The 18053-nt window shown below is 45.0% G+C and overlaps 1 protein-coding gene across 1 annotated transcript in view; it reads right to left on the reverse strand.

Annotated features, from left to right (window-relative positions):
* Positions 1–18053, reverse strand: part of dna2 (DNA replication helicase/nuclease 2) — a 34404-nt gene that overhangs the window by 4424 nt on the left and 11927 nt on the right. The window contains exons 5-16 of the mRNA XM_021580991.2: positions 9273–9456; positions 9028–9176; positions 8202–8333; positions 7862–8090; positions 7617–7734; positions 7348–7501; positions 7040–7234; positions 6466–6699; positions 4721–4837; positions 4519–4628; positions 4255–4364; positions 3468–3689 (exon numbers count right to left, since the gene is read on the reverse strand). Of these exons, the coding sequence (XP_021436666.2) occupies positions 3468–3689; positions 4255–4364; positions 4519–4628; positions 4721–4837; positions 6466–6699; positions 7040–7234; positions 7348–7501; positions 7617–7734; positions 7862–8090; positions 8202–8333; positions 9028–9176; positions 9273–9456 (1954 nt within the window). The remainder of the gene's footprint in view (positions 1–3467; positions 3690–4254; positions 4365–4518; positions 4629–4720; positions 4838–6465; positions 6700–7039; positions 7235–7347; positions 7502–7616; positions 7735–7861; positions 8091–8201; positions 8334–9027; positions 9177–9272; positions 9457–18053) is intronic.

Here is an 18053-nt window from a genome sequence, read left to right on the forward strand (position 1 = left end):
ATTGACAGTTAATTAACAAACACATTCAGGATCTCCTGGCTTCCACCCATAGCCTACAAGCCACTGATGCAGACAATGGAAAATCTACATTTAAAAGGTCTAACAAATCCAAGTAATAAATCATCACAATAAATCCATTATTTATTTTAGATAGGCCTAAAGAAACATGAAGAAAATGTAGTCGATTTCAGAACAGAATAGCATACTCAGTTGTCCTTATGTTAGGCCCGGATCTGGCTATGCCATATAGCTGTGGGCTACACTAGTTCATTTAGCAGACAAGATTTGCTTACAATTCCGTGTCATTATTTTATAGTATGAAGAATACTAAAGGAAAAGGACAAAAGGAATACTTACGTGAGAATGCTATTCATTGACTATAGCTCAACGTTCAACACCATAGTGCCCTCAAAGCTCATCACTAAGCTAAGGACCCTGGGACTAAATACCTCCCTCTGCAACTGGATCCTGACGGGATGCCCCCAGGTGATAAGGGTAGGTAACAACACATCTGCCACGCTGATCCTCAACACGGGGGCCCCTCAGGGGTGCCTGCTCAGTCCCCTCAAGTACTCCCTGTTCACCCGTGACTGCATGGCCAGGCACGACACCATCATTAAGTTTGCCGATGACAACAGTGGTAGGCCCTGACACTGACAACGATGAGACAGCCAATAGGGAGGGGGTGTGAGACCTGGCCACGTGGTCCCAGGACAACAACCTCTCCCTCAACGTGATCAAGACGAAGGAGATGATTGCGGAGGACCGAAGGAGGACCGAGCACACCCCCATTCGCATTGACGGAGCTGTAGTGGAGCAGGTTGAGAGCTTCAAGTTCCTTGGCGTCCACATCACCAAACCATCATCGTCCAAACACAACAAAACAGTTGTGAAGAGGGCACGACAAAGCCTATTTCCCCTCAGGAGAACGAAAATATTTGGCATGGGTCCTCAGATCCTCAGCTGCAACATCGAGAGCATCCTGACTGGATGCATAACTGCCCGGCCTCCGACTGCAAGGCACTACAGAGGGTAGTGCGTACGGCCCAGTACATCACTTGGGCCAAGCTTCCTGCCATCCAGGACCTCTATTCCAAGCGGCATCAGAGGACCCTAAAAATTGCCAAAGAAAATTGGCAAATTGCCAAAGACTCCAGCATCCCTAGTCATTGACTGTTCTCTGGTACCGCGTGGTACCGGAGCGCCAAGTCTAGGTCCAAAAGGCTTCTTAACACCTTCTGGAGCCATAAGGCCCCTGAACAGCTAATCAAATGGCAACCCAGGCTATATAGATAGCCTGGAGGAACAGAACAAAGGCCTCAGTATTCCTAATTATCCTGGCATCTGGGAGACTGCACCAGAGGCAGATGACCACAGGATGAACCCAAAGTGACTTATGGTGCCCTCCAATCTATATGGAGGGGTGGAACCAAGCATTCTGGGTATCAGCTATATAAACTGCGAATTGTCTGTAAAGGGTAGGCTCTCGGCCCAACAGTCTTCAGTTTTATTATTGCAATAAATAAATCGATATTAAATAAAGATGATTGATTAAAGAAATGACTAAGTCTCTCTCAGTACTGAATTTCCACAACAATAGCCTACAGAAATGTTGAGCAACCTAAGCTCATGGGCTCTCATGAAGTGTTTGATTAGATTTTTGATTAGATTTGCTTGATGTCAGAGTGATTAGAGAGACAGAGTGCTGAATACCAGGCAGTTAGCAAGTTTGGTAGGCTACTAATGACCATTGGGTTCCCGAGTGGCGCAGCATTCTAAAGCAGTGCATTTCAGTGCAAGAGGCGTCCCATAGGGTGGCGCACAATTGGCCCAGCGTCGTCCGGTAAAGGGTTTGGCCGTCATTGTAAATAAGAATTTGTTCTTAACTGACTTGCTTAGATAAACAAAGGTTAAATACGAGAACATTTTTTTTTTAATCATATTACTCCAGTGCTAGCTTCCCTACACTGGCTTCCTGTTAAGGCAAGGGCTGATTTCAAGGTTTTACTGCTAACCTACAAAGCATTACATGGGCTTGCTCCTACCCATCTTTCCGATTTGGTCCTGTTGTACATACCTACATGTACACTACAGTCACAAGACGCAGGCCTAATTGTCCCTAGAATTTCTAAGCAAACAGCTAGAGGCAGGGCCTCCTCCAATAGAGCTCAATTTTTATGGAATGGTCTGCCTACCCATGTGAGAGAAGCAGACTCGGTCTCAACCTTTAACTCTTTACTGAAGACTCATCTCTTCAGTCGGTCATATGATTGAGTGTAGTCTGGCCCAGAAGTGTGAATGTGAAGGGAAAGGCTCTGGAGCAACGAACCACCCTTGCCAGTTCCCCTCTCTCCACAGGGATTCTCTGCCTCTAACCCTATTACAGGGGCTGAGTCACTGGCTTACTGGTGCTCTTTCATGCCGTCCCTAGGAGGGGTGCGTCACTTGAGCGGGTTGAGTCACTGACGTGATCTTCCTGTCTGGGTTGGCGCTTCCCCCTTGGGTTGTGCCGTGACGGAGATCTTTGTGGGCTATACTCGGCCTTGTCTCAGGATGGTGAGTTGGTGGTTGAAGATATCCCTCTAGTGGTGTGGGGGCTGTGCATTGGCAAAGTGGGTGGAGTTATATCCTACCTGGGGGTATCATCGGATGGGGCCACAGTGTCTCCTGACTCAGCCTCCAGTATTTATGCTGCAGTAGTTTGTGTGTCGGGGGGCTAGGGTCAGTCTTATATCTGGAGTACTTCTCCGGTGTGAATTTAAGATCTCTCTCTCTCTCTCTCTCTCTCTCTCTCTCTCAGGACCTGAGCCCTAGGACCATGCCTCAGGACTACCTGGCATGATGACACCTTGCTGTCCCCAGTCCACCTGGCCGTGCTGCTGCTCCAGTTTCAACTGTTCTGCCTGCGGCTATGGAATCCTGACCTGTTCACCGGACGTGCTACCTGTCCCAGACCTATTATTTGACCATGCTGGTCATTTATGAACATTTGGACATCTTGGCCATGTTCTGTTATAATCTCCACCCGGCACAGCCAGAAGAGGACTGGCCACCCCTCATAGCCTGGTTCTGCTCTAGGTTTCTTCCTAGGTTTTGGCCTTTCTATGGAGTTTTTCCTAGCCACCGTGCTTCTACACCTGCATTGCTTGCTGTTTGGGGTTTTAGGCTGGGATTCTGTACAGCACTTTGAGATATCAGCTGATGTACGAAGGGCTATATAAATACATTTGATTTGAAATAAAATAGATAAAAATGCAGCAGAGCTTGGAGAAGCCGAATTACCATAAAACGGGTCAAGCGGAATTTGACTGCCGTCATAACTCGTGACCGCCAGTGTGACGGTAATACGGTCAACATAACAGCCCTAATCATGGAACTGCTCTTCCTTAGCCTGGGTTAAGTGCAGCATAGTTGGGTGGCAGAGCATCGCTCTAAGTCACCTCTTTCCCTCAGTTTAGCCCACTCACCTCCTTGTTGTAAAGATTCTCCAGCTCAGGGAGTGTGTGGATGCCGTTGGTCCGACACCTCTCCTCTGTGTAGGCCAGGATGTCTGGGTGGACCTTCTGAGCCCGGCCCAGACGCAGGAAGCCCACCTTGAACCTCCGGAGCTTTAGCAGGATGTTGTCCACAGCAGAGTGGGTGTAGCTGGTCAGCAGCACACTGAAGCCACATGCATGGAGAATACGCACCTGAGTAAGGACAGAGAGGAAGGAGACTCAACAACCATTCCAATGTTGATCACATTCACACATACATTGCACGAACAAGGGTCACAGAGAGTGTGTTCGTAAATTGAGCAGAATGTGCAGAAAAACAGATTAATTTACTAACGCTCAACACCCCTTGAATATGGGCGGTGTCATTAAACGTTGGCAAAAAAATAGTAATTAAATTGTTGCCAGCAGCACAGTTAATGCCACCAATGCTCTGGATAACATGAACAGCCTAACCAGCTCGTCTAGGGTGAGTAAAATGGTCAGTGAGGTGTTCCCTCATTTGTGTCTGGAATTAGCTAGCAAGCTATCCAACGTTAGCCAGTTACCTTGGGTGCTTGACTACCGTTGTGAGGTCAGAACGCTCGGGTCAACCATACTCCTCGGGCAGAGTGCGCTCTGAACGCTCCGAGCTTAACGCTCGGAATTTACAAATGGACAATGTGACAACACTGAGCACACTCTGGCACTCCAGATTGAATTTACAAAATACACCCAGAGTATCTAAGTAGAACAGGGAAATGACAAACACTGCTCTTACCAGTGTGCATATAGTGGTGGTTTTCCCAGTGCCAGGCATCCCAACTATGAGCGTATAATCTTTGGAGAGCAAAACCTTCTTCATGGCCTGTTTCTGAGGTTTGTTGAGCCCTGAGACAGAGATGAAACACCAAGTTAGTGTTATAGTTCACTGGAGAGCTTTGCAATTAAGTTAAAAAATAAATAAAATGTTAATATAAAAAGGTAACAACTAAAGTGAGACAAAGGAGAGCGGGGAACAGGGGTGACCAATCAGGGGACACACCTTTCAGGATGTTGGCGACTGTGTCCTTAGCTTCCCTGGGCAACACACTGCTAAGGTTGTCAATGAACTGAGGAGGGTGGAAATCCACTATCAGCTCCCTTAGTCTTTCACTGCAAAGGGGGAGGTGGAGCCATGAGTTAATACCTACTATTAGAGGTATGAGGTAAGTTACTTCCATTTCAGGCAGTAGTACTGAACAGACCTTGAAGGAGACCTTTTCATCATCTTGGAGAGGTTGACCAGATGGGTGCTCAATCCCATTACCCCTTCGTCCTGGTCCAGTCGGAACACAACATCAGAGGAACACTTCGAAAGGTCCCTATGGAAATGAGGGGAACAGCTTCAACTTCAGATGAATACACATACAAATAGCAACAAAAAACGAGCTAAAACCGATAGATAGATACATATATATGTGTATGTATATCTATCTATCTATATATATATATATACACACACAGTACCAGTCAAAAGTTTGGACACCTAGCCATTCAAGGGTTTTCCTTTATTTTTTACATCGTAGAATAATAGTGAAGACATCAAAACTATGAACATGTATGGAATCATGTAGCAACGAAAAAAAGTGTTAAAACATTTTAGATTATTTGAGGTTCTTCAGAGTAGCCACCCTTTGCCTTGGATGACAGCTTTGCACACTTGTCATTCTCTCAACCAGCTTCACCTGGAATGCTTTTCTAACAGTCTTGAAGGAGTTCCCACACGCTGAGCACCTGTTGGCTTCTTTTCCTTAACTCTGCAGTCTAACTCATCCCAAACAATCTCAATTGGGTTGAAGTCAAATGATTGTGGAGGCCATGTCATCTGATGCAGCACTCATCACTTTTCTCCTTGATCAAATAGCCCTTACACAGCCTGGAGGTGTGTTTTGGGTCATTGTCCTGTTGAAAAACAATTGATAGTCCCACTAAGCGCAAACCAGATGGGATGGCGTATCGCTGCAGAATACTGTGGTAGCCATGCTGGTCAAGTGTGCCTTGAATTCTAAATAAAATCACTGACAATGTCACCAGCAAAGCGCCATCACACCTCCACAGTTTCACAGTGGGAACCACCCATGCGGAGAACATCTGTTCACCTACTCTGCGTCTCACAAACACACGGCGGTTGGAACCAAAAATCTCAAATTTGGACTCATCAGACCAAAGGACAGATTTCCAACGGTCTCGTGTTCATTGCTCATGTTTCTTGGCCCAAGCAAGTCTCTTCTCCTTATTGGTGTCCTTTAGTCGTGGTTTCTTTGGAGTAATTCGACCATCAAGGCCTGATTCACACAAGTTCTTAATTTTCTGGTTTGACTGACCCTCCATGTCTTAAAGTAAGGATGGACTGTAATTTCTCTTTGCTTATTTGAGCTGTTCTTGACATAATATGGACTTGGTCTTTTGCCAAATAGGGCCATCTTCTGTATACCACCCCTACGAAGACATGGATGTTGATTAAGGCAGTCCCCCGCACCTCTGATTCAGAGGGGTTGGGTTAAATGCGTAAGACATTTCAGTTGAATACATTGTTGGACAACTGACCAGGTATCCCCCTTTCCCTTACCCTGTCACAACAAAACTGATTGGCTCAAACGCATTAAGTAAAGAAATTCCACAAATTAAGGCACACCTGTTAATTGAAATGCATTCCAGGTGACTGGTTGAGAACGCCAGTGTGCAAAGCTGTCATCAAAGCATGGCTACTTTGAAGAACCTAAAATATAAATATTTTTGATTTGTTTAACACTTTTGGTTACTACATGATTCCATACGTGTAATTTTATAGTTTTGATGTCTTTACTATTATTCTACAATGTAGAAAATAGTAAAAAGAAAAACCCTGGAATGAGTATGTGTCCAAACTTGACTGGTTTTGTATATAGAAACTCACTAAACTTCCCAGATTACCATAGTGTTTTGAAAGACATTGATACTGCCATCTTACCGATCCAGGGAGCAGCTTACTGCAGTGCTGCTCATGTCTGTGACGTATCCAGCTGCCACACCAATTAGCTGCAAATCATGGTCGCTCACCACAACTCTGTCGCCAACAATCAAGCCCGTCACACCCTGTTCCCCACCACGACGGCGCTCAAAACGGTGGATATACACACCGTCTGACTGGTTCTTCACTGGGCCAATCAGCTGCATGTTTCCCATACACCCCCCACTCTTCTCCCTGGACACCAAAAACAAATTAGACCACCAAATCACCGGCAAAAGCTTGAGGACCACCATTAGGGGAGTTGCGGAATCTTTTAGCATAAAATGTCTTTGCATTCAAATTTAGAGTACATTTTGTCAGTGAATGTAACAGATTGAAGACCTATTATTACAGATATAAATTGTTCAACAAACATCCATTGTGAAAACTCATGTAATTTTTTCAAGCAATTATAGCCCACCCCCCCAACACTATATCAGCTCACATATGTCACTGTCAATGTTCACAGTTCTGTAAGTCACATTATGTAAACCACATCTGATTATAGATTATCTGATATAGATTTCTTCCGGACCTCTCTTGGGCAGACTGCAGCCAGATGTTGTGCCGGCCTCCCTTCCTCTCCATGGTGTGGGTCTCCAGGGCACAGAGGAGCAGCCAGTGGCTGAAGTAGAGCAGGTGTGCCTCTGTCAGGTGCTCACTCTCCTGCTGCACCAACAACTGCTGTGACTCACTGGAGTAGTAGTCTGGAGCCCTGCTCTCAATGGCCCTGTGCACGCACACACACACACACAAGCTGATTTTTAAGGGCATGAAGTTGCTGTTGTCCTGAATCTCCTATCAGCATATAAGTAGTTCACTCTGGAAGGAAGGCAGTTGTACCTGTCATAGAGAGCACAGTTCCTGATCTGGGGACACCACTTGCAGGCCTGTCTGTCTGTGATGATCCCTGGTAGAGGTGCCATCCGTGTCTTGCCTTCCTTCTCCATACTATTGCCAACGTGATGCGCCAGGGTGTTCCTTAATTTCAACAGCTCTGAGAGAGAGATAGAACATGAGTCAACTATGAGGTCCTGTCTCAAAAGAAATGAATAAAAACTATGTTCCCTATGGAAAATAAAATTCCAAACATATTTGTGGTCAGGGCTTACCTCTTCTGTCCATGTGGTTCCCGACTATAGGATGCAGGTTGCCAGTCTTCAGGTAGAGCAGGAATCCTGCCTCTGCATCACTGCGTCTCTCTAAGCTCATCAGAGTGTAAAGGATGACCTGGACAATAACAAGAGTTTTTATTGGTTTGAGCACTGTTGCAGTCATAACGCATGGATGGTTCATAGAGCTCAATATTTGCTATCTGACTGCCAGGCTGTGTGTGTTCGTTCCACTGGTGTAGTACCTGGCTGCGGTGTTCAATGGAGTTGGACTCTTTGCCAGTCTTCAGCTCCAAAGGCATTACCCTGTTGAGTGGAGGCCTGCCCTTGCGATGAATACGCACCCCTGCTGTCACGTCAATTTTACCCTTCAGGCCGAAACGTGGCGACCAAATGTTTTCCTCGATGTCCACAAAATCTGTGACAGCAATGCTGCATGCGGAGTCCTGCCAGCTCAGTGCCCCATCACTTGGCCTGTGGGTGGGGAGGACCAACATTTTTTTAACTGGCAGTCTTAAAAGATTATTTAAGATATAGAATGGAGAATCAAATTAGTTAGGGGTGGGGTGAGTTGGTACTACTCACAATTTGAGAGTTAACAGTTTCTTGCCTGCCTGTGGAGAGGTGTGAAGGTAATCTCTGGCCCATTCTGTCATTGCTGGCAGGTACTCCCAAATCTCCTGCTTCATGTCCTCCTGAGTCAGTTTCAGGGTGTACCTATGAGGAGGGTTGAGAAGAATTACAATAAAACCCAGACTTAAAGCTGCAAAATATAACTTTTTGGGTCACCCACAATTCAATGTGAATTTGGTAGGATTATAGATCTGTCATCCTCATTGAAAGCAAGACTAACATGTGGTAAATCTGTTCAATGAGCGCTATATGTATGCATCCCATGCTTAAGTTAAGTTTTTGTGTCTTTTACTTTCTGTTTTTGGTCACCAGCTTCAAAACAGGAGAAAATACAATATTTTTCACAGCAGTTTAGATGGTACAATGATTCTCTACACTGTACTTGCTTGTTTAGAATTTTAACAACCAAAGCAATTTCTGCATATTGCAACTTTAAGGGGATACTTTGAATTTTGAAGCCCTTTTTCTACTTCCCCAGAGTCAGATGAAATCATGGAGACCATTTATCTGACTTTGTGTGCAGTTTGAAGGAAGTTGCTAACTAGTGTTAGCGCAATGACTACAAGTCTATGCTATCTACTAGCATGCTAACAACAGTTAGCAATATCCTTCAAACTACACAAAGTCAGATCAATGGTCTACACAAGTTCATCTGACTCATGGGAAGTAGATAAAGGGCTTCATTGGCAAAATACTGAAGTATCCCTTTAACATTTCCTAAGAAACTCCCAATGTCAATGTATGATGGCATTGTATGGTATAGTATAATGACTCTTACATGTCTCCCAGGTAGTTGGGGCTGAGCAGGGCTTGGTTGGCCAGCAGTTGCAGCCTTTCCATAGAGAAGTCTCCAGACATTGCAGCTTTCTGGAAGATGTCATGAACTATCGTACCGTTCAACATCTGTTTGGAGCCTCCGTCGAAACACTAAGGCAAAGGTGAGGATTACATATCATTACAATAAGGTCGTCAATCAATTCATAAACAGATAGGATAACTGAGCCTGGTATTTCATGGTCATACCTTGAACATCTCCCCCAGCACGGCCCGTCTCATGCAGCGGATCCCGCTGGCGATGCTAGTGCCAGATATGAGCACGTCAGGGAGAAGCACCAAGAATCCTGACTCCCTGTCTATCAGCCAGGTACCTGAGACACATTGGCCCTCCAGGTGAACCACATCACCCGTGGACACTGGTGTCGACTCCCTAGAGAAGGCAAGCCGTACTATTATTTTCACATGAACTACATTGTTTGTCTGAAAGTAAACTTGAGCAATATTACCCAGAATCACGTTCTAAAACGGGCAAAAATCTTTTGAGTTCGATACACTGTGTACAAAACTTTAAGCACACCTTCCTAATATTGAGTTCTGCCATCAGAACAGCCTAAATTAGTCAGGGCATGGACTCTACAAGGTGTCGAACATGTTCCACAGGGATGCTGGACCATGTCGACTCCAACGCTTCGCACAGTTGTCAATTTGGCTGGATGCTCCAAGGCAAGCAACACTGAAGCATGCATGAGAGCACCAGCTGTTCCGGACGACTGTGTGATCACAATCTCCGCAGCCCATGTAAGACCTTTAAACAGGTCAACATTCACAAGGCCGCAGGGCCAGAAGGATTACAAGGACGTGTACTCCGAGCATGCGCTGACCAACTAGCAACTGTCTTTACTGACATTATCAACCTGTCCTTGACCAAGTCTAACACAAACATGTTTCAAGCAGCCCACCATAGTCTCTGTGCCCAAGAACACAAAGGTAACCTGCCTAAATAACTACCGACCCATGGCACTCACGTCTGTAGCCATGAAGTGCTTTGAAAGGTTGGTCAAGGCTCACAAACATCATCCCAGAAACCCACCTCATTTGCATATCGTCCCAATAGATGACGCAATCTCTATTGCATTCAATACTGCCCTTCCCCACCTGGACAAAAGGAACACCTACGTGATAATGCTATTCATTGACTACAGTTCAGCGTTCAACACCATAGTGCCCTCAAAGCTCATCACTAAGCTAAGGACCCTGGGACTAAACACCTCCCTCTGCAACTGGATCATGGACTTCCTGACAGGCCACCTCTAGCTGGTAAGGGTAGGTAACAACACATCTGTCACGCTGATCTTCAACACAAGGGCCTCTCAGGGGTGCATGCTCAGTCCCTTCCTGTAATCCCTGTTCACCCATGATCGCATGGCCAAGCATGACTCCAACACCATCATTAAGTTTGCCGACGACAACTGTGGTAGGCCTGATCACCAACAATGATACAGCCTATATGGATGAGGTCAGAGACCTGGCAGTGTGGTGCCAGGATAACATCCGCTCCCTCAACGTGATCAAGACTAAGGAGATGATCGTGGACTACGGGAAAAGGAGGACCGAGCACCCCCATTCTCATCAACGGGGCTGTAGTGGAGCAGGTTGATAACTGAATTCCTTGGTGTCCACATCACCAACAAACTATCATGGATCAAACAGACCAAGACAGTCGTGAGGGCACAACAACACTTTTCCCCCCTCAGGAGAATAAAAAGATTTGGCACGTCACCTCAGATCATCAAAGAAGTTCTACAGCTACACCATCAAGCGCATCAAGCCCTGACTGGTTGCATCACCGCCTGATATGGCAACTGCTCAGTCGCTGACCACAAGGCACTACAAAGGGTAGTGCGTACGGCCCAGTACATCACTGGGGCCAAGCTTCCTGCCATCCAGGACCTCTATACCAGGCGGTGTCAGAGGAAGGCCCTAAAAATGTCAAAACTCCAGCCACCCTAATCATAGACGCTCTCTGTTACCGCATGGCAAGCGATACCGGAGCGCCAAGTCTAGGTCCAAAAGGCTTAACAGCTTCTACCCCCCAAGTCATAAGACGACTACTGAACAGCTAATCAAATGGCTACCCGGACAATTTTTATTGTGACCCCGCCATTTTTATGCTGCTGCTACTCTGGTTATTATCCATGCATAGTCACTTTACCTCTTCCTACATATTACCTCGACTAACCTGTGCCTCCACGCATTGTACCGGTACCCCCTATACATAGCCTCATTACTGTTATTTTATTGTTGCGCTATAGTTAGTTTTCTATTTTCTTCTGGTTTAAAAAAAATATTAAATACAAAAATATATTCGGTTCATATAGTAAATAAATAAGTTACAGTTTCTTAAACTGCACTGTTGGTTAAGGGCTTGTAAGTAAGCATTTCACTGTAAGATCTACACCTGTTGTATTTGGAGCATGGACCATTCTTGATACATGTGGGAAACTGTTGAGCGTGAGAAACCCAGCAGCGTTGCAGTTCTTGACAAAACCGGTGCGCCTAGCACCTACTACCATACCCTGTTCAAAGGCACTTAAATGATTTGTCTTGCCCATTCACCCTCTGAATGACACATATGTAAGATGCGCCAACAGACATGGAAGCTCTGCTTCTAGCTCCTAAGCAACATTGCAGGATTTTGTTTTTATGCATTATTTCTTACATTATTAACCCAGTTTTGTTTTTATATTACATACAGCCGGAAATAACTTTTGGAAATCAGAGCTTCGGTAACTCACCAGCATTACGACCAGGTATACAACTTTCCCGAATTGGATCCTTTGTTTGTACTCACCAGGACAATTGAACTTATCCCAGAGGCTGTTCCAAGACACCGCCAGCGGAGAAGGTATTCGGAGTGGACTTTAGTCTGACTCAGGAGGGGTGCACACCATCCACCACTTCAGAGAATATTACTCGCTAATGTTCAATCTCTGGACAATAAAGTAGACGAGCTCAGGGCGAGGATATCCTTCCAGAGAGACATCAGGGACTGTGACACTTTTTCACAGAATCATGGCTCTTTCCAGATATACTGTCCCAGTCCATACAGCCAGCTGTGTTGTCAGTACATTGCGCAGACAGAAATAAAGAACTCTCCGGGAAGAAGAAAGACAGAGGTGTATGTTTCATGATTAACTACTCATGGTGGGATTGTGATAACATATAGAATCAAGTCATTTTGTTCACCAACCTAGAATACCTCAAATAGTCACAGACGTGTATATTCCCCCTCAAGCCGATACCAAGATGGCCCTCAAGGAACATCACTGGACTTCATGCAAACTTCAAACTACATACCCTGAGGCCGCATTTATTGTAGCTGGGAATTTTAACAAAGAAAAATTGAGAAAACGCTACCGAAGTTCTATCAACAAATTGACTGTAGTACTCACTTAGGAAAAACAGATCACTGCTACTAGCCTTTTTGAAACACCTACAAGGCCCTCCCCCACCCTCCCTTTGGCAAATCAGATCACAACTCCATTTTGCTCCTCCCTTCCTATAGGCAGAAACTCAAACAGGAAGGACCCATGCTAAGGTCTACTCAACGATTGTCTGACCAATAAATCAGAATCCATGCTTCAAGATTGTTTTTGATAACTTGGACTGGGATATGTTCCGTGTAGCCTCAGAGAATAAAATTGACCTTCACACGAACACAGTGACTAAAGACAATGACGTATTACAAATGGAAAACCAGCCAAGGCACGGACACCGACCTCTTGCTTTCGGACAAACTAAAACACATTCTTCGCCTGTTCTGAGGATAACAGTGCCACTGACACGGCCTGCTCCCAAGGACTGTGGGCTCTCCTTCCCCGTGGCCAATGTGAGTAAGACATTTAAGTGTGCAAACCCTCGTTAGGCTGCCGGCCCAGACGGCATTCCTAGTCGCGTCCTCAGAGCATGTGCAGCCCAGCTGGCCGGAGTGTTTATATACATATTCAATCTCTCCTTACCAGTCTGCTGCCCCCACTTGCTTCATTCAAGTTGTCCACCGTTGTTCCTGTACCCAAGAAAGCAAAGGTAACTGAACTAAATGACTTCTGTAATCATGAAGTGCTTTGAGAAGCTAGTTAAGGATCATATCCCCTCCACCTTACCGGACACCCTAGCCCCACTTCAAATAGATCCAGACTACGCAATCACCATCGCACTGCCCTTTCCCATCTGGACAAGACGAATACCTACGTCAGAATTCTGTTAATTGACAATAGCTCAGCATTCAATACCATAGTATCTTCCAAGCTCATCAAGCTCGGGGCCCTGGGTCTGAACCCCACCTTGTGCAACTAGGTCCTGGACTTCCTGATGGTTCCAATTTGTGCTATGTAAAAAAGCTAACGTTTAAGTTCCTTGCTCAGAACATGAGAACATATGAAAGCTGGTGGTTCCTTTTAACATGAGTCTTCAATATTCCCAGGTAAGAAGTTTTAGGTTGTAGTTATTATAGGAATTATAGGACTCTCGCTATATACTATTTGTATTTCATTAACCTTTGACTATTGGATGTTCTTATAGGCACTTTAGTATTGCCAGTGTAACAGCAAAGCTTCCGTCCCTCTCCTCGCCCCTCTCTGGGCTCGAACCAGGAACACGTCGACAACAGCCACCCTCGAAGCATCGTTACCCATCGCTCCACAAAAGCCGCGGCCCTTGCAGAGCGAGGGGAACACCTACTCCAAGTCTCAGAGCGAGCAACTTTTGAAATGTTATTAGCACGCACCCCACTATCTAGCTAGCCATTTCACATCGGTTACACCAGCCTCATCTCGGGAGTTGATAGGCTTGAAGTCATAAACAGCTCATTTCAATGCGAAGAGCTGCTGGCAAAACGCACAAAAGTACTGTTTGAATGACTGCTTACGAGCCTGCTGCTGCCTACCATTGCTCAGTCAGACTGCTCTATCAAATCATAGACTTAATTATAACACACAGATATAGGAGCCTTTGGTCATTAATATGGTCGAATCCGGAAACTATCATTTCGAAAACAAAACGTTTATTCTTTCAGTGAAATACGGAACCGTTCCATATTTTATCTAATGGGTGGCATCCCTAAATCTAAATATTGCTGTTACATTGTACAACCTTCAATGTTATGTCATAATTATGTACAATTCTGGCAAATTAATTACGGTCTTTGTTAAGAATAAATGGACTTCACAGTTCGCAACGAGCCAGGCGGCCCAAACTGCTGCATATACGCTGACTGCTTGCACGGGAACACAAGAGAAGTGACAATTTCCCTAATTATAAGAAATTCATGTTACCAGGCAATATTAACTAAATATGCAGGTTTAAAAATATACACACTTGTGTATAGATTTTAAAGAAAGGCATTGATATTTATGGTTAGGTTTGGTGGAATGACAGTGCTAAATCACCCGGTTGGCTGTGATTAGTAGGCTGTGATTCGATGAGAAATGAAAAGGCACCGCATCCATTATATGCAACGCAGGACACACTAGACAAACTAGTAATATCATCAACCATGTGTAGTTAACTAGTGATTATGTGAAGATTGATTGTTTTTTATAAGTTTAATGCTAGCTAGCAACTTACCTTGGCTTCTTGCTGCCCTCGCGTAACATGTAGTCAGCCTGCCACGCAGGCTCCTCGTGGAGTGCAATGTAAGGCAGGTGGTTAGAGCGTTGGACTAGTAACCAGAAGGTTGCAAAAATGAATCCCCGAGCTGACAAGGTAAAAATCTGTCATTCTGCCCCTTAACAAGGCAGTTAACGCACCGTTCCAAGGCCGTCATTGAAAATAAGAATGTTCTTAACTGACTTGCCTAGTTAAATAAATGTGTAACAAAATATAATCATAAAAATATGAAAAAATATAAACTTGAAATCGGCCGATTAATCGGTTGACCTCTAGTGAGGGCCCTGGCGGAGTGGTGCCATGAAAATAACCTCTCCCTCAACAAAACGAAGGAGCTGATTGTGGAATTCAGGAAACAGCAGAAGGAGCACACCCCTATCCACAGATAGGACTGTAGTAGAGAAGGTGGAACGCTTCAAGTTCCTCAGCGTACATATCATTGACAATCAGAAATGATCCACCCACACAGACAGTGTGGTGAAAAAGGTGCAACAGCGCCTCTTCAACCTCAGGAGGCTGAAGAAATTTGGCTTGGCATCGAAGACCCACACAAACTTTTACAGATTGAGAGCATCCTCTTGGGTTGTATGACCACCTGGTCATACGGCAACTGCACCACCCACAACCACAGGGCTCTCCAGGGGTGGTACGGTCTGCCCAAAGCATCACCGGGGGCACACTGCCTGCACTCCAGGACACCTACAGCACCCAATGTCATAGGGAGGCCAAAACGATCAAGTACATCAACCACGGCCTGTTCAACCCGCTACCATCCAAAAGGGGAGGTCAGATCAGGTGCATCCAAGCAGGGACCGAGAGACTGAAAAACAGCTTCTGCAGTATCTCAACGCCAACAGACTGAAATAGCCATCACTAGCCGGCTACCACCTGACTACTCAACCACGCACCTTAGAGGCTGATGCCCTATATACACAGAGTTGGAATCACTGGCCACTTTTATAATGGAACACTAGTCACTTTAATACTGTTCACATACATATTTTTTCATCTCATATGTATAAACACTGTATTCTAGTAAATGCCACTCCCTGACGTGGCTCGTCCTAATATTTATATATTTATTTATTTTACTTAAAAATGTGTGTATTGTTAGATACTGTTGGAGCTAGGGACAAGCATTTCGCTACACCCGCAATAACATTTTTAATGGAAGCCTCTCCAACATAATACATGTAGAATCAGGAATTCCCCAGGGCTGCTGTCTTGGCCCTTTTCAATCTTTACTAATGACATGCCGCCACCGGCTGTGTCTATGTATGCGGATGACTCAACACTATACGTCAGCTACTACAGCGACTGAAATGATTGCAACACTCAACAAAGAGCTGCAGTTACATTTCAGAGTGGGTGGCAAGGAATAAGTTACGCCTAAATATTTCTAATCCCATTGTAATTTGGACACATTCACTAAACCCTAAAACTCAACTAAATCTTGTAATAAATAATGTGGAAACTGAGCAAGTCGAGGTGGCTAAACTGCTTGGAGTACAACAGTAGCTAAAACAGGGAGTAGTCTGTCCATAATAAAGCGCTATTCTATCTTCTTAACACTATCAACAAGGCAGGTCCTACAGGCCCTAGTTTTGTCGCACCTGGACTACTGTTCAGTCGTGTGGTCAGGTACCACAAAAAAGGACTTAGGAAAATTGCAATTGGCTCAGAACAGGGCAGCATGGCTGGTCCTTGGATGTAAACAGAGCTAATAATAAGCATGTCAATCTCTCCTGGCTCAAAGTGGAGGAGAGATAGACTTCATCACTACTTGTATTTATGAGAGGTATTGACATGTTGAATGCCCCGAGTTGTCTGTTTGAACTACTGGTGCACAGCTCGGACACCCATGCATACCTAGAGCCCTATGATTTCCGCAATGCGGAAAACTGGGACGGAATCGAGGAATTTTCTATAATTTGGCTGAAATTGATTTTTTTAATCAAAAGTAGGCCTAATTATTGCAGTAACCTAAATGACAACTGTGAAATTACAGACAAGTAGGCATAGAGAAATACTTCCGTTTTCGATTGCCGTGTTTTAAGAGGGGGTCGGTCAAGTTTAGGACCCTTACGTCACCTCACAACTTGGCTGTCACTGAGAAACGTGTAGAAGAGGCCGTCTATGACAGCCAAGTAAACTATGAGTCAGGCGATAAGCTGTTTTGAAAGTTCTGTCAGCGTACTATTGATTGGACCCGTAAAAATGTGCGATGACCACTTAAAATCTAAAGCCCATGTGAAGAACAAGGAAAAGCACCGTGTTAGCCAGAGCACGCCTCTTCAAACTACCATTACTAGTGCAAGCGCATTTGCAGATTTAAGACAATTTATTTCAGGACTTTGTGGCTGTGTGCACCGAGTCTGAAATCCCCTTAGAAAAGCGAAGAAAGCTACAGCTGTTTCTAGTGAAGCATTACAAACAGGGAGGAGCATTGCCCGAAAATGAGAGCAGCCTCGGTCAAACTCACCTGCTCTGTGTGTTCGACCAACATATGACTGTCGTTCTACAAAAGAGCCGTGGGAAGAGGTTTGGGGTGGTTGTTGACAAGACAACAGATGCAAGGGATTGCAGCGGTCTAAACATTGTCATTGGTGAGTTAATTTAACAGCCCATTGATATACCGTTGCATTAGCCTACATATACATTCTGCAATGTGAATTGTCCGCATGCAAATTGTGATATTCCAAACAACGAGCTATCGTGGTGAAATATAGCGATGTCAGCTAAATGGAGAGGCAGACAGCTGCTAACTATCGCTGTATCTAGTTTGTTTTTACACTTGAAATGACTTATTTTGTCACTTATTTTAGGTTAAAACAGTTTGTCCTTATCTTTCATTGCAGGTGTTGAAAACCAGTACTTTCTGGTGGATGTCATTTTCATGGACAGAAGCAACTACTCAACGTTTTCCCAAGCTATACTAGCCTCCCTCCACAGCAACGATCTGAACCTGAATGATGCCTGGGCAGTCACAGATAATGCCTCCTACTGCCTGAAGGCATACAAGGAGGTTCTGAAATGAGTGATGCCCAACAGTGTCCATGTAACTGGTCTCTGCCATGTCATCAATCTGGTGGGTGAGACCTGGCAGCACTACAAATACTTCTGAAGTTGCATCACTTGTGACATGGATGAGAGGTCTTCTTCAAGAAGCCTGCCAGAAAGAGAAGATGGGTGAGCTTCCTCATTATGAAGGAGTTTGTGCAGGCCAAGGCTCCTCCTAGAGCAGTGATCTCCAGGTGAAATAGCTCCAGGTGAAGTACCATGCACAGCATGTTCATCTGTACAGAGCTTTTGTTGGCAGAAAAGTCATCATCCCAGGCAGTCACAAACATCCTCAGCCAG

This window comes from Oncorhynchus mykiss, chromosome 23 (genome assembly GCF_013265735.2).
Source record: "Oncorhynchus mykiss isolate Arlee chromosome 23, USDA_OmykA_1.1, whole genome shotgun sequence".
Lineage (NCBI taxonomy): Eukaryota > Metazoa > Chordata > Actinopteri > Salmoniformes > Salmonidae > Oncorhynchus > Oncorhynchus mykiss.